At 40.7% G+C, this 14,202-nt stretch overlaps 2 protein-coding genes and 1 pseudogene across 2 annotated transcripts in view; 2 read left to right on the top strand and 1 right to left on the bottom strand.

Annotated features, from left to right (window-relative positions):
• The window catches only part of ERLIN1 (ER lipid raft associated 1), a 47,106-nt gene extending 44,949 nt beyond the window's left edge, over nucleotides 1–2,157 (top strand). The window contains exon 15 of the transcript XR_009559240.1: nucleotides 2,036–2,157. The gene's annotated coding sequence lies outside the window, so the exon portion shown is untranslated. The remainder of the gene's footprint in view (nucleotides 1–2,035) is intronic.
• LOC115857893 (cytochrome P450 2C23-like) overlaps nucleotides 1–14,202 on the top strand; it is a 31,523-nt gene that overhangs the window by 470 nt on the left and 16,851 nt on the right. The window contains exons 2-5 of the mRNA XM_030865342.2: nucleotides 2,036–2,198; nucleotides 11,181–11,330; nucleotides 12,036–12,196; nucleotides 12,707–12,883. Coding sequence (XP_030721202.1) covers nucleotides 2,036–2,198; nucleotides 11,181–11,330; nucleotides 12,036–12,196; nucleotides 12,707–12,883 — 651 coding nt within the window. The remainder of the gene's footprint in view (nucleotides 1–2,035; nucleotides 2,199–11,180; nucleotides 11,331–12,035; nucleotides 12,197–12,706; nucleotides 12,884–14,202) is intronic.
• Nucleotides 5,142–5,458, bottom strand: LOC115857895 (large ribosomal subunit protein eL36 pseudogene; annotated as a pseudogene).

Here is a 14,202-nt window from a genome sequence, read left to right on the forward strand (position 1 = left end):
CACTAAGACACTTGGGGTGTCTGTTTCTGTATTAGAAGACAGATATCTTTTTTTTTTTTTCTGGATTGGATCACTTTAGAGCAGGTAGTGAGGTGTGTTAACCTGACCTGAGATATAGATTGAATTCTAGTGAATGGGAAAATTCTGAAGTCAGAACATACTTTGACTGAAAGGCTTCCAGTCCCCTCTGCGTGTAACACTTACCAAAAGGCAAGCCAAGCAAATGTAATAACTGTCCTTTTATATTATTATTACTATTTTATACTAATCTGTGGGATACTTTATGATCCTCCTTCTAAAGAGTGATCCCCACATCTTGCTCTGACACAGCCCAGCTCTGCTACGCTGACTGACGACATTCACTCCTTTGGAAATATTCTTTGGGAAAAAGTATTATCTCAATGAGTTCATTGTGCAAGCATATATTCTCCAGAACAACCCTAATTACTGTCCTCTGATGGATCAATAAAGAAAATATGATGCGCACACACAGAGTATTATTATTTATCCTTAAAAAAGAAGGAAATCCTGCCATTTACAACAACATGGTTGAACCTTGAGGATATTATCCTAAGTTATATAAGCCAGACACAGAAGGACAAATACTATATGCACTCATAATGTGGACTCTAAAAGAGTCAAACTTGTAGGGAGCAGAATGGTGGTTGCCAGGGGCGGGGGAAGGGGGAAAATAGGGTGATGTTGCTCAGTTTTGCTGTAAAGAGGAAAGTCATGTTGCCATAGCTGGAAAGGACTAGAATCCAGTGCACAAGTTGGAGAATTGGGCCTTTTTTAGGAGCATGGAGAGTCATTTATATTAACAGAAAACTATGTACATGGGCACAGATTCAGGTAAACAAGTGGATGCTATGGTAGAAGCAAATGGACATTCTCTTCTGGTTATTTCTATTATCTCTGTGAAATAGAGAGCAAAGTCATCAGCTGAGGGTGAGGTTGGGAGAGGAGGACCTGGCATTGTGTGCCCCAAAATATAGAGACACAGTCATTCAAAGAGAACAAAGGAAGTAAGTTTCATTTTCCTGGGACAGAGAAAAGAGGTACAAAATGGCAAAATTCTCTACCATTTAAGTTAAAAAAAAAAAGGCAGAAAGAAAAAAATGGTGTCAAGTTTTGCTTCTTAGAAATAATTATCATAAATAAAAAATGGAGGATTATAATATACAAATGGATTTTTTAACAAATGGATTTTTTTTTTAATTTTTGGCTGCTCCACGCAGTTTGCAGGAGGATCTTAGTTCCTCAACCAGCACTCGAACCCGCGTCCTTGACAGTGAAAGCACGTAGTCCTAACCACTGGGCCGCCAGGGAATTCCCTAATGGATTTTTAAACATAATTTTATTTTTCAACAATTTAATTTAGAACTTGAACATGTTTCTGCACCATTGTACATCCTCATATAAGTAATTTCAAATGGCTGCTTTGAATTTAACTGCATGGTTGTAAAATACATTTGAAAACACCCCTAGCTGTCACATGTTGTAGCACTCTATTTTTCCCCTTGGCACAATGCTATCATAAATATATAGATTTCATCCTTTTTAATACCTGTTTAGTGAGCTCTCCTTCTGGCCCTTATCCTGGCTGCTTCCTTCTCATCTTTAGTTTTACCTTAAGTGTTACCTCCTCATAGATTCCTCATCTATTTTATTGTTTTCCCATTATCATCCAACATAGTACATTCTTTATCGCTTTCATAGAATTATGCTCAGTTTCTATTGCAAATGTAGTTTGTTCGGCTATTTACTGCCTGTTACTTCCACTAGACTCTAAGTTCCATGAGGGTTCCTGGCACAGTGTCTGACACAGTATAGGTGCTTAGTAAATATTTGCTCAATTGTTGCATGTATAGATGAAGGAAAGAATGAATCCATGACTGTACCCCAGGTTAAATTCCTGAAAGGAAATTAATGGAGCAAAGTCTAAGCTACTTGTGAATCATTACTTAATTTCCACTGAAGCCTCCAATGGAGAGATTTCACAATAGCCCTTACAACCATTTGCATCTCTTTCCAGCTGGCCAAAGAGTATGGCCCCGTTTACACTCTGTACCTTGGATCCCAGATCACTGTGGTCTTACATGGATATGAGGCGGTGAAGGAAGCTCTAATTGATCAAGGTGATGAATTCCTTTACAGAGGACATATTCCAATTATTGACGATACCCAGAAAGGATATGGTATGTTTCAAAATAAAAGTTAATTCTCTTTAGCAAAAAAGTCTGATTAACCTAATGAGTGTCTGTTCTGCAACAAGCTACAAACTAGATGCTGCAATACTGCACTGCAATTTTGATACTAACTACCCAGAGTTAGTGCAGACTCCATAGGTTAAGGGCGTCATTCCCAAGAAGACTGCCCTCACTTCTGATGTCAGCCACAAGTTCAGGAGTCTCCAGGTTACCCACACTTCTGACCAACTGGCTAAAAATTCAGGGTTTCCGTGACCACCTCAGGTTCAGTAATTTGCTGGAATGACTCACAGAACTCATAAAGGTGCCATACTTACAATTACAGTTTTATTTATATGAAAGATACAAATGGAGAGACACATAGGGCAAGGTTTGGGAGGGCCCAAATGCAGAGCTGTATTCTCTTCCAAGGAAGCAGAATGCATTACCCATTTGATGCATTGATGTGTTCACCAACCAGAAATCTCACCAGAGCTTGGTGTCCAGATTTTTTAATTGGAACTTCATTACTTGGGCACGATTGATTGACTCATTGGCCACGTGATAGAACTCAGTCTCTAGCTCCTTCTATTCCTTGAAAGTCAGGAGGTCAGGCTGATATCACTTGGCTGAAAGCTCCAATTCTCTAAATGCAGAGTTGGTCTTTCTGGCATGGAGCCCCACCTTGAAACTGTCTAGGGATCCACCATGAGTCACCTCATTATCATAAACTCAAGTGTGATCCCAGGGACTCAGCATGAATAACAAAGACACTTCTGAGTTAGAAGTGGGCATATCCAAGCGTTTAGAAGCTCTCTCCCAGGAACCAGGGACAAAGACCAGACAGATTCTTTTATTATTCAACAGATGCTCTGATAACTCTATTGAGATAAACAGACTCCAAGTTCCTTTTAAGGTAAATCTGCAAATATGATTGTGATAAAAATCAATCTGGGAACATTTTGAAAAAAACAGTTGTTACCTAGAGGTCTTAGGGTTTAGGGAGCTGGAGAAGCCACGCTTGGGGTTGCATTTCACAGGATACAAAGGCTGCAGTGGCATAGTGGCAGCAACAATAAACAGATGACTAGGTATAGAAATTACTGTGTTTTCAATGTCAGCCTGGTTTGGGGATGGGGGGGTTGGGGGGCGGTGGTGAGGGAGCTGGGGGGTGGTGGTGAGGGAGCTGGGAGAGGGTGGTAGGATCAGAGCGGTGACACAGGGAGCTACAATGGTCTTAGTCAAGCTCAACTTCTTCAGTGGGACAATAGGATCACAGATAATTATTTTATTATTATGTTTCAAAACTTAGATATATGTTACATATATTCCTTCATATGTATGAAGTATTACACACACAGAAACCTAGGACAACCCGAAAGTCTCCTCCAATCCACTTCAAATTGTAAAATTGCAAGCCCCAAAGAAATAGAAACCTAATTCTTTTCAAAGCATATTTATGAATAATTAATTAAATATTATGCAGTGTACTAAGTGATAAAAGAGAAGCAATTTTTGATCTCTCTTACATAAGATCAGGATGCATTTGCCCACCTAAGAAGCAACAAACCTTCCCTCTACTTCTTCCGTTTTTTCTAAACACGTTGATTACATTGTCTGTGTGTGAGCTTTAAAATCAACCTTTTTTTTTTCTTTTGGCTGCGTTGGGTCTTTGTTGTTGCACGTGGGCTTTCTCTAGTTGTGTTGAGCGGAGGCTACTTTTCGTTGCGGTGTGCGGAGGCTACTCTTCGTTGCACTGCGCGGGCTTCTCATTGTGGTGGCTTCTCTTGTTGGGGAACACGGGCTCTAGACGCGTGGGCTTCAGTAGTTGTGGCACATGGGCTCAGTAGTTGTGGCTCACGGGCTCTAGAGCGCAGCCTCAGTAGTTGTGGCACATGGGCTTAGTTGCTCCGTGGCATGTGGGATCTTCCCGGACCAGGGCTCGAACACGTGTCCCCTGTGTTGGCAGGCGGATTCTTAACCATTGCACCACCAGGGAAGCCCCTAAAATTAACTTTTAATTGGAGCGGGAAGCTTCTGGGTTGGATTGGGCTCAAGAGGGAAAAAAATATTGCTCAAAAAATTGCTGTTTTCACAACTCTGAGAAAATTGGTTTTCAAACTTCCTATAAAATCCTTGTTACTGCTCCTTACTTGCCTGTAATGGGAACTCAGCTCTTCCTTTCCTAAAACTATCCTGGAAAATAACAAAGAACCATTCATTGATATTTTAGTTTTCCTTCTGCATTAGTTTCCTGGGGCTGTCATAATAAAGTACCAAAAACTGTGTACAAACCTTAGGGCAACAGAACTTTATTGTCTCACAGTTTTGGAGTCCAGAAGTCTGAGATCAAGATGTCAGTGAGGTTGGTTCCTTCTGAGAGCTGTGAGGGAGAATCTGTTTCATGTTTCTCTCCTAGCTTCCGGTGCTTTGCTGGCAGTCTTTGTTGTTCCTTGGCTTGTAGATGTATGACCCCAATCTCTGATTCATGTTCACATGGCATTCTCTGTGTATATGTTTCTGTGTCCAAATTTCCCCTTTTTAGAAGCATACAGTCATATTGGATTGGGCCCACCCTAATGATCTCATTTTAACTTGATTATCTCTGCAAAGACCCCATTTCCAAATAAGGTCATATTCACAGATACTGGGGGCCAGCGCATCAACATATTTTGAGGGGAAACAAACCCATAACACCTTCGAAAATGAAATGTCTGCTAAAATACTAGATAGCTTTCTTATCTAGTGATCTTTGAACACTATAATACAGTGCTGAGGATTTGTGTCTAATCAAGTTGTTGAAACATTTTCTGTTAACTGTCAACTCAATATTTTGTCTAGTGTCTTAATCTTTAAACATTTATCTCATTGACAGATTGCAACAGCTCAAGCCCTTACTTTATCTTTTTCTTTTTTTCTGAAAAAGTTTTATTGTGCACAGAGGGTAAGGGCTCAGTCCTTCTTGGCTGCCGCCTTCCTCATGGCGGCCAGGGCATTGCTCAGCTCTTCTCTCTTCCTCTTGGTATGGATGTGTGTCCCCACCCTTTTCTTGACGAACTTGAGGGCCCGCTTGGCCTTGGAGACCTTGAGCAGCTCCATGGCCCGCCGCTCATAAGGGATGAAGCAGCACACGTCCCGGATCACGTCCTACACGAACTTGGTGTGCTTGGTGAGGCGACAGCGGCGGCGTCTGTGCCTCGGCTTCCTCACGTCCTTGGTCACCTTGTGGCCCTTGTTGAGGCCCAAGGCCATGGGTAGCGCAGAGCCATGGCTGCTGCTCTGCAATGGCAGCCGCGGCGGAAGGGCCTCCGACGCGCGGAACTCTGGGATTTCTACCAACACGGGGTGGCAAGTGCCAGAGAGGCCCCCTTACTTTAACGTATTCATTCAATCCACACACCAGTTTTAGATGCCATTGTTCAGTCGCTAGAATGCAAAAATTAAAATAATTTAGTGCTCTTAAAGGCATGGATAAACAGCCATTCATTCTTTACCTGGAGGAGTGCAATGCTGTAACATTTTTGGAAAGTACTATATCTATGGACATATAAACTGTAGAGACCTACTGGGGAATCTAGTTTACATAAATAGAAACAACCAACTATGTAATTATTCACCCATGCACATACTTGCCCCAGTGCAATGGGAGTGGAGAGGGCATTGCTTCCTTGGAACAGTCCACGCCTGCAGGGATGCAGGTGTGGTAAAGAGAAAGAAGTATATTTTAAAAAAAGATATTTACATAATGGGTATAGATTCTGAACAAAGTGAGAAAAATAGGAGAGTATCATCACTATCTCTTGTGTAACAAACCACCCCAGACTCAGGGATGTAAAACAACAACCCCCCAGACCCCACTTTTTTTTAATGCTCATGCATTCTGTGATCAGGAATTTGAACACGACATAGTGGAAGGGGTTTTCTCTGATCCACAAGGCCTGGGACCTTAGCAGACATCCAATTTTTTTTTTTTTCCAAATAAAGCAGTTAAGGGTGATTCAAATAGCTGAGGGCTGAAATCATCTGGAGGCTTCTTCATTTACAAGTCTGGCTTCTGGGCAAGGATGACCCAAAGGCTGAGCTCAGCTGGGCCTGTCAACAGAGCATCTCCAAGTGGCCCGCCCATGTGGCTTGGGCTTCTCGCTGGTGCCTGGAGTCCAGGAGGGGGCATCCTGAGGGGGAGCATCTGGAGAGTGAGCATTCCAAGCTGCAAAGCTTCTTCAGACCAAATCTTAGAACATAGAACCATTCTATTCATTGCAAGTAATTCCCAAAAGCCAACCCAAATCCAAATGGACAGGAATTAAGCTTCCATTCTTGATGGGGAAGTGGTGGTGGTCACACTACGGAAGAGAATGAGGGATGGGAGATGTTGTGGTTCACTCTGGAAAACACAATCTGCCCACAACAAGCAGGTAGAAGGGGAAAGTGTCACCTCTGCACTGATAAGGGAAAACTTGAAGAACAGAAGTTTAAGTGGGAGCCAAGTGGTTCTGCAGTGGAAGATAGGATTACAGAGCCTTCTGCATTGAGTCACAGGCAGCCCTGGACCAACGCTGAACTCCCCGTGTAGAAAAGAAGAGACTGACTACTGTATGTGAGATTCATGTGCGTATATGTGTACATTCCCAGATTTGGACTCCCAAAAGCATTTCAATTTTGGAATAGGGCAATAGAAAATGTCAGATTTTCCTCTGAAATAGATATTGTCAAGAGCCTTGACCTTAAACTTTTAACTGACAGCATCAGTGAATCAAAGCAGCCTTCACAAAGCTCATTTATTGTAATCAGAACCTAGAAAATATATCGGCACTCTCTCCTGCCATCACATTTTCCTGGCATATACTCCAACACTGGAAGAATTCAACCATCTTCTCTGTGCGTGTGTCCAGAAGGTAAACACTGCTAGAGAAATTCTCTTAGTAATTACACTGGCTTCCCTTTAAATTAATACTTTAAACCTCAATTAGACTCTTAATACAACACGTTCCTCTGATTGGCTCCCTTTTCCACTCTCAGAGACTCCTCATTCCTCCTATTAACACCCCCATTATACATTTCCTCTCTCAGAAGCACTGTATCATAACTCATTGTAACAACAGAAGTATCAGAAATGAACTCTCCAATTTCTTAACATTTTATCTATGGGTCTATCTGCCCCTGCACCCACATTCTCCTTTTTTTTTTCTCCTGTTACAATTGAAAAAGTGTCCCTTTCTTGACAGGGGAAATTTTCACATGTGCCCTAGATCCTATAGCATCTCACCTTCCCAAGGATTTTACTTCTTTGGTGATGCCTTCTCCATCCCTGATTACCCATCTCTCTCCGCTTGTCTTGAAAGCCACTCGTCTCTCTTCCCTACTGGCCCTGGTTCCCAGTGCTACAGTTACTGCAAGCTGAAATTCCCACACTCTTTCAACAGCTGGCTCTGACTGGGATCAACCAAAGAGAGGCACTGGCAAGAGATTGGGGAGTGGAAGGAGAGCCAGAGGGCCCCCCTCTCTCTGTGCCTCAGATAGCATCTCTTCCAAGAGCTGCATGTCCCCCCATAACTCCAGGGCCACTTTGGTTCCTGGCCAGGTAACCCCAGCCACTGAGCTCCTTTGTCCCTTCCATGGGGAGATGGTAGCAGTTTTCTGCTGTTGATAATTACCAGTTGTCTCGCTGTCCCTGGTTTGGCCTCTCAGTGTTTCCATCACCTTAAAACCAATTCCCTGGATTAATTTTCCTCTGTTTTAAATATTAAGGGAGGCTTCTCTTTTGCTGGTTGGACTGTGACTGATAAACTCACTCTCCAGTGAATCATTCCCAGGGGCATGTGAATATTCCACAGCACTCTCCTCACAACTCCCTTCGGTTACTGTTCCTGGTTTCTTGCCCCTTAACAACCAAACTTCTCTAAAGAGACATCCATAATGATGGAGTAATTCCCCTCTAGAAACCTATCTTGAGAGATAATACAAGATGTGGGAAAAATTATAAGCAAGAATGTTCACGGTAGTAATATTTTTAGAATCTGGCATACAGCCGGTGTCAACCAAACAAAAAATGCAGTGTGAGAGCTGTGAGTTCACTTTCATTTGGGGACTTACTGAGGACTATAGCCCAGGAGACAGCGTCTCAGATAGCTCTGAGAAACTGCTCCGAAGAGATGGGGGGGAGGTCCGTATATGTATGATTTGGTGAAGGGGGTATGTGCAATCAAGCCCCCATCTCGGTAGAAGGCTGCTGCTAGTCACGAGGAACAGATGTCTCCCTAAATGATTTTATTGCTTTTCTAAGTATGAGGAAATGCAAGAAATAGAGCTCCTAAAGTTTTCTCCTGAAAATATCTAACTATCTGAAGGCCTGTTCTGTCAGTTTCCCCAGAGCACAAAGTGCCTCATTCCTGATCTCCCCGCTGAATTCTTTCAGGGTCTGTTGAAGGTCAGTGACTGCAGTGGCCATTGACCTAATCCTTGTAGAGCTGGATGGCAAGTGACATGCTTTAGTTGGCACAGGATAGCAATGAAAATTTATTAGATAAATGGAAGAATAAATGAAGAGCAAAAAAAGGCAACATTTAAAAGTCTAATTAAGGATTAAATAAAAATTTTACCAAACTTGTAATTGCTTTTTGATTTAAAGGTGATACAAAAACAGTTAAAAATTTAAAGAGATTAAAATATTCCTAAAATCCAATAATAATAATAATGTTATTATTATGTTATAATAATAATTGGAGTATTATTGAATTATTATTATAATAGCTATAATTATATAATATTAGCTAATATTTATTAAATACTTCTTATGTGCCCGATACTGTGCTGGGGGTTTCTCATGTATTACCATATTCAGTTAACACAGTGGACCCATGAGGAAAATATTTTTTATTTCCATTCAACAGATGAAAAGCTGAGGCAACAGAAGTTAAATAACTCACCCAAATTAGAAAGTTTTGGAGTAGAGATTTGAGTTCAATTTGCCTAACTCTAGAACCCAGAACCACTAACCATAGTCTCAATACACTAACCTATTCTTAAATTTTTTTGTTTTTTAATTTTTTAATTGAAGTATAGTTGATGTAACATATTTATTTTTATGTACCATCTCCCAGATGTTGTTCATATGCACACATATTTTACATAGTTGTAATTATAGTATAGACATATTTGTATACTGATTTTTTCTTTTAAATATTAACATTTCTGCTATTTTTACGTAGTTTTCATAATCATCATTTTAACAATTGCTTACTTTTCCTAATATTGATTTACTATCATTGTATAATTATGCAAAAAATTACCCTATCATTAGCATTTAGATTGTTTACAAATTTCTTAAATCAGTATAGATGACATTGCAGTGTACACCTTTTTAACTTTTGCTGAATTATTTCTTTGTGTAAATTCTTAGGAAAGCAATTAATGGATCAAAGACAATTTTAATAGTTTTTGCTATAAATATTGCTTTAATTTCCATAACAGGTCGTGATATGCAAAGAGGCTAAACAATGCACCAAATTTGCCACAAGCTTGATTGCTTTAGGTACAAAATTTCTTTTTAATGCTTGCTAATTTGGTAGATGTGAAATGAATATTTAAATTATTGTGTATTGAACATCTTCTGTGTGCAAGGTAAGAGATCATCGTGTGTCACAGAAAATATTTGGAGAGATGCGCCAGTCACTTAACTAAGTAAAATCTAGTATAGGAAGTAACACAAGTAAACAAATTGCTGTAATACAAGGTAGAAAAGATAAATTGTATTAAAGCATCACGCAAGCCAATTCAGTTAAAGGAAGGCAAGATTATCTCCAGTAGAGGATAGGGAAGACTTCAAAGAGAAGGTTTTCAAGATGGCTCTTAAAGGAAAGCTAGAAACTCAACAAAGCACATAGGGCGGGAGCAGACTTGTCAGCAAAAGGGAGAGAATGAACAAAATAAGGGTGCAAAACAATGTAGTTGCATTTAGTGAACAGCTGTGATTGATTGGTCTATAAGCTCAGAGTTAGAGCCAAGGGAGAGAATGATGGAAATGTTTGAGGTTTTAAAGGTGTCAGAATGAGACTGAGGTGGGGAGGTGGGGGTGGGGTAGAGGGACCCACTGAATGATTTTTAGCACCAGCCTCATTGTCCCTGTATTTGATTTTGAGTAACCTGGAAACTGTAGATTTAGAGGAGTGAAAAGGGAAACTGGTTTGAAGATGATTAGAACTTTTAAAATCTGTAAAAGTATTAGAACCTGAAGTGTGGTAGCGTAGTATGAATTGACAAGAAGGGACAGATGAGAAAGACATTTTGGAGGTGGAATCGACAGGACTTACCAAGTGCAGATGTATAGGGTGAAGGGCAAGAGGGATGTGAAGATGTCCTGAGGTTTGGATTTGGGGCACTAGGAAACTGGTGGTGCATTAAGGAAATTCAGGACACGTAACTGGTTTTGTACAGAGGAAGGAATGAAAAAACACTGGTGTGAACATACTGAGTTCCTTTGCTCCCGAGTTTCTCCTTGTTCAGATTAGCTAACATTAGCTGTAGTAATTTCAGAGGCAAATGGAAACATATATTCCCTATTGCTCTGCTTTCCAGTTGCTTATCCTCTAATAGAGAAAATCACAGGTAGAATTAAACCACAAGTTAGAGGGATATTAAGTGTAAAACAGACACTCAGGAAAGAGGTTTGTGAGAACACATGCCCGTCTTTACTACTTTTAACAAAACCAGACAGAGGGCCCTTCCCACACTTGGGAATGTTCTCTACCTGCCAATGATCCGCCTCCTGACTCCATCACCCCTGCCCTCTGTTGACCAGAGCTTGGGTTTTATTTTCTTTGTGACAAATATTTCACCCAAACCAAAGAATATGTTGTGCTCTTCAAAGGCCAGTTGCTAAATCCCTGAAAAGGGGCACTGGCAACAGTGCAGGGTGGACACAGGGGATAAGCTTCAGGGAAAGTCGGACTCCATGATGCAAAATTCTTTCCTGCTCTTTGCTTCTTTTCCTAGGAATCTTTTTCAGTAATGGAAACAGGTGGAAACAAATGCGACGCTTCTCCCTCATGACCCTGAGGAACTTTGGGATGGGGAAGAGGGGCCTCGAGGAGAGGGTCCAGGAGGAGGCCCAGTTTCTGGTGGAGGAGCTCAGGAAAACAGAGGGTGCGTTCCATTGACCATCCTTTGGGGCAAGGGGCTTCTACACACAGAGCTTCCCACCAAAGCTCCTCCTTTGGGAGGCACGCAATAGTCCACAATCTGCTCTATGAGTCAGGGCGTTGACTAGGAAAAAGGCAGCAGGAAGAAAATGACCCAAAACTGTTACTTAGGACTCACGAATCCTTTTGTTTGGATTCATCTCCCAACTTCGGCACTTACTGGATGTGTAAATTTGGACAAGTTACTTAACTTTTCTAAAACGCAGTTTCCTCATGTGAAAAATGGGGCTAAAAATCAAACCTCAGAATGAGGGTTAAATAATAAAGTTTGCAAAACATTTACACAGTATCCAGCATATATAATACTCCATATTACTTGTTGCTCTTATGGCTATTACAGTACTGCAAAACGTTACAGTTTGCAAAACATTTACACAGTATCCAGCATGTATAATACTCCATAATATTACCTGTTGCTCTTATGACTATTACAGTATTCATTGAGTAACATAATAATTAGTAGTAGTAGCGTAGTATAATACTATAGAGCATGTACTACTAGTAGAAGATCCCTACATCCTAATTTGAAGAAGTTTAGAGAAAATAAAATATAGGTATCAATCTGAGCAAGAGGGAGGCCCTGTTCTTGAAGCCCTAATGCAAGCTGATGAAAATTCTAAATGTTAGAATTTTTTTTTTCTCACATCAGCTCAGCCCTCGGACCCTGTCTTCATCCTCTCCTGTGCTTCCTGCAACGTGATCTGCTCCGTCCTCTTCAATGAGCGTTTCCACTACAACAATAAGACGTTACTCTCCCTGTTGAGTGTGTTAAATAAAAATTTTAATCGAATAAGCTCTCCCTGGAACCAGGTAAGGCCAAGTCTGCATCTGCCCTTGCAGTTGATCTCATGGGGGCACTGGGAGCCCATAGGCAGGATAAAGGGCTGTGAGCTCCCCACCCTGCCCCACGAGCACGTGCCAACACAAGCACTGTCACCTTCCCACAACGTGTGTCTTGTCGAGTGGATGAGTGCAGTGTCGCTTACCCCAGCACCTATGGAAGGCTGCCCTCTGCTTGCTTCTGTGAGTTGACTCCCACAAAAGAAGACATCACGTTCCCCGTTGCCTATGTTTCTTTTAAGGCCCCTACGCACATTCTCCCCTTCTCGACTCTGAGGTTGGCCAAGGGTGATTGAGCAAGGAGATGGGAAGGGGCTGCTCTCTCATGTACGTGATGGTCACCTTCCCTTCTTTTCTGCTCAGAAGCTTGAGGAAGGGATTCTCCCTAGCCAGACCCCACAGAGGGTTAGGTGCTCCACTTAGAAACACTGGTCTCTCTTCACAAACTGAATTGCTGATGTATTTTTTTTCTCATTTTAGATTTACAATCTATGGCCAAAACTCATAAAGCATCTCCCTGGAGAGCACAAAGCATTCTCAAAAAGGCTTAATGATGTTAAATATTTTATTCTGGAAAAAGTGAAGGAGCATCAGAAGTCCCTGGATCATAATAACCCTCGAGACTACATTGACTGTTTCCTCAGCAAGATGGAGCAGGTACTGTATGTGACACCTTTCCCTGGTATTATATTTTATCAGTCCATGGAAATGCAGGAAAGCATAATCACACCATGTAGGTAATTCTTTTTTTTTTTTTAATTTGGTTGTGCTGGGTCTCAGTGGCGGCAGGCAGGCTCCTTAGTTGTGGCATGTGAACTCTTAGTTGCATGATGCATGTGGGATCTAGTTCCCTGACGAGGGATCTCACCCAGGCCCCCTGCATTGGAAGTGTGGAGTCTTAACCACTGCGCCACCAGGGAAGTCCCCATTTTGGTAATTCTTAATATTTTGATATCTTATGGCAATGGGGTACACTATTAACAATAACAGAAATTTAAAAATAGTCCAAAGCCCTCTTTTTCCTTTGTATTTTTATTTACTTCCTACACTTGGATATTAGCATTTAATGAAGTGTTCTCGATACATATTTACAATGAGCTACATATATATATATAAAAATATATATATAAACATGCATATATATATGCATGTTTCTGAGCATATATTTATCTTGGGGTGGCTAAACACACATGCATCTTCTCTACACATTATTTACACATACATAGTCAGCCATTTTTGCCACAGTGCTTCCCAGGTAGCATGTCATAGACCAATACATTATAAAAACTGGATTGTGTTTTCCCATAGAACAATCTTGTTATTTGAAACTGGTGATGGATAAAGGGTTCTAAGACAAATACATTATACGTTAACCATGGATGGTATTAAACATATTGAATAGCAAGTATCACACAGCCACCAACCCTTAGAACATCACTGACATAAAATACCAGCATGAGTGTCCAAGAGAACATCAGTAGAAAAACAGTCAAGACTGTGACAAACAATAGATTGTAAAAAAAGATATTTAAATGTATATACACATATAACAGCTTAAAACCTGAAAATAATTCTTTCAACCCTATAAAATTAACCTCATTTATGCCAAATTTCCTCAGATATATATAAACAAAAGAAAAACCACTCAAGTATATCATAAATGTGCAAGTTATAGCAAACAATTAATAATAACTTGTTTAGTCTTCTTAATCTCTAGGAGGGCTGATTTGGAAAGCTTGATTTCCTTAGAAAACATGTTGAAGGAAGGCATGTTGATGCCCTGTTTTCTTCTTAGAAATTTCCCTGGGGTCAATAGAGTCATTCAAGCTCATTCCACTTATCAACAGTATACATCGAAATAGCCTCTTCATTCTGATGGAAAAGTTTGTTGTTGGCTCTCAGAGGACTAGATGTTTGTCTGGAAAAGAGAGAAAAAAATAACCAGGTTTTTAATTCAATCATTTAAAGATTTTATT

The sequence above is a fragment of the Globicephala melas genome, chromosome 16 (assembly GCF_963455315.2).
Source record: "Globicephala melas chromosome 16, mGloMel1.2, whole genome shotgun sequence".
NCBI classification, from domain to species: domain Eukaryota; kingdom Metazoa; phylum Chordata; class Mammalia; order Artiodactyla; family Delphinidae; genus Globicephala; species Globicephala melas.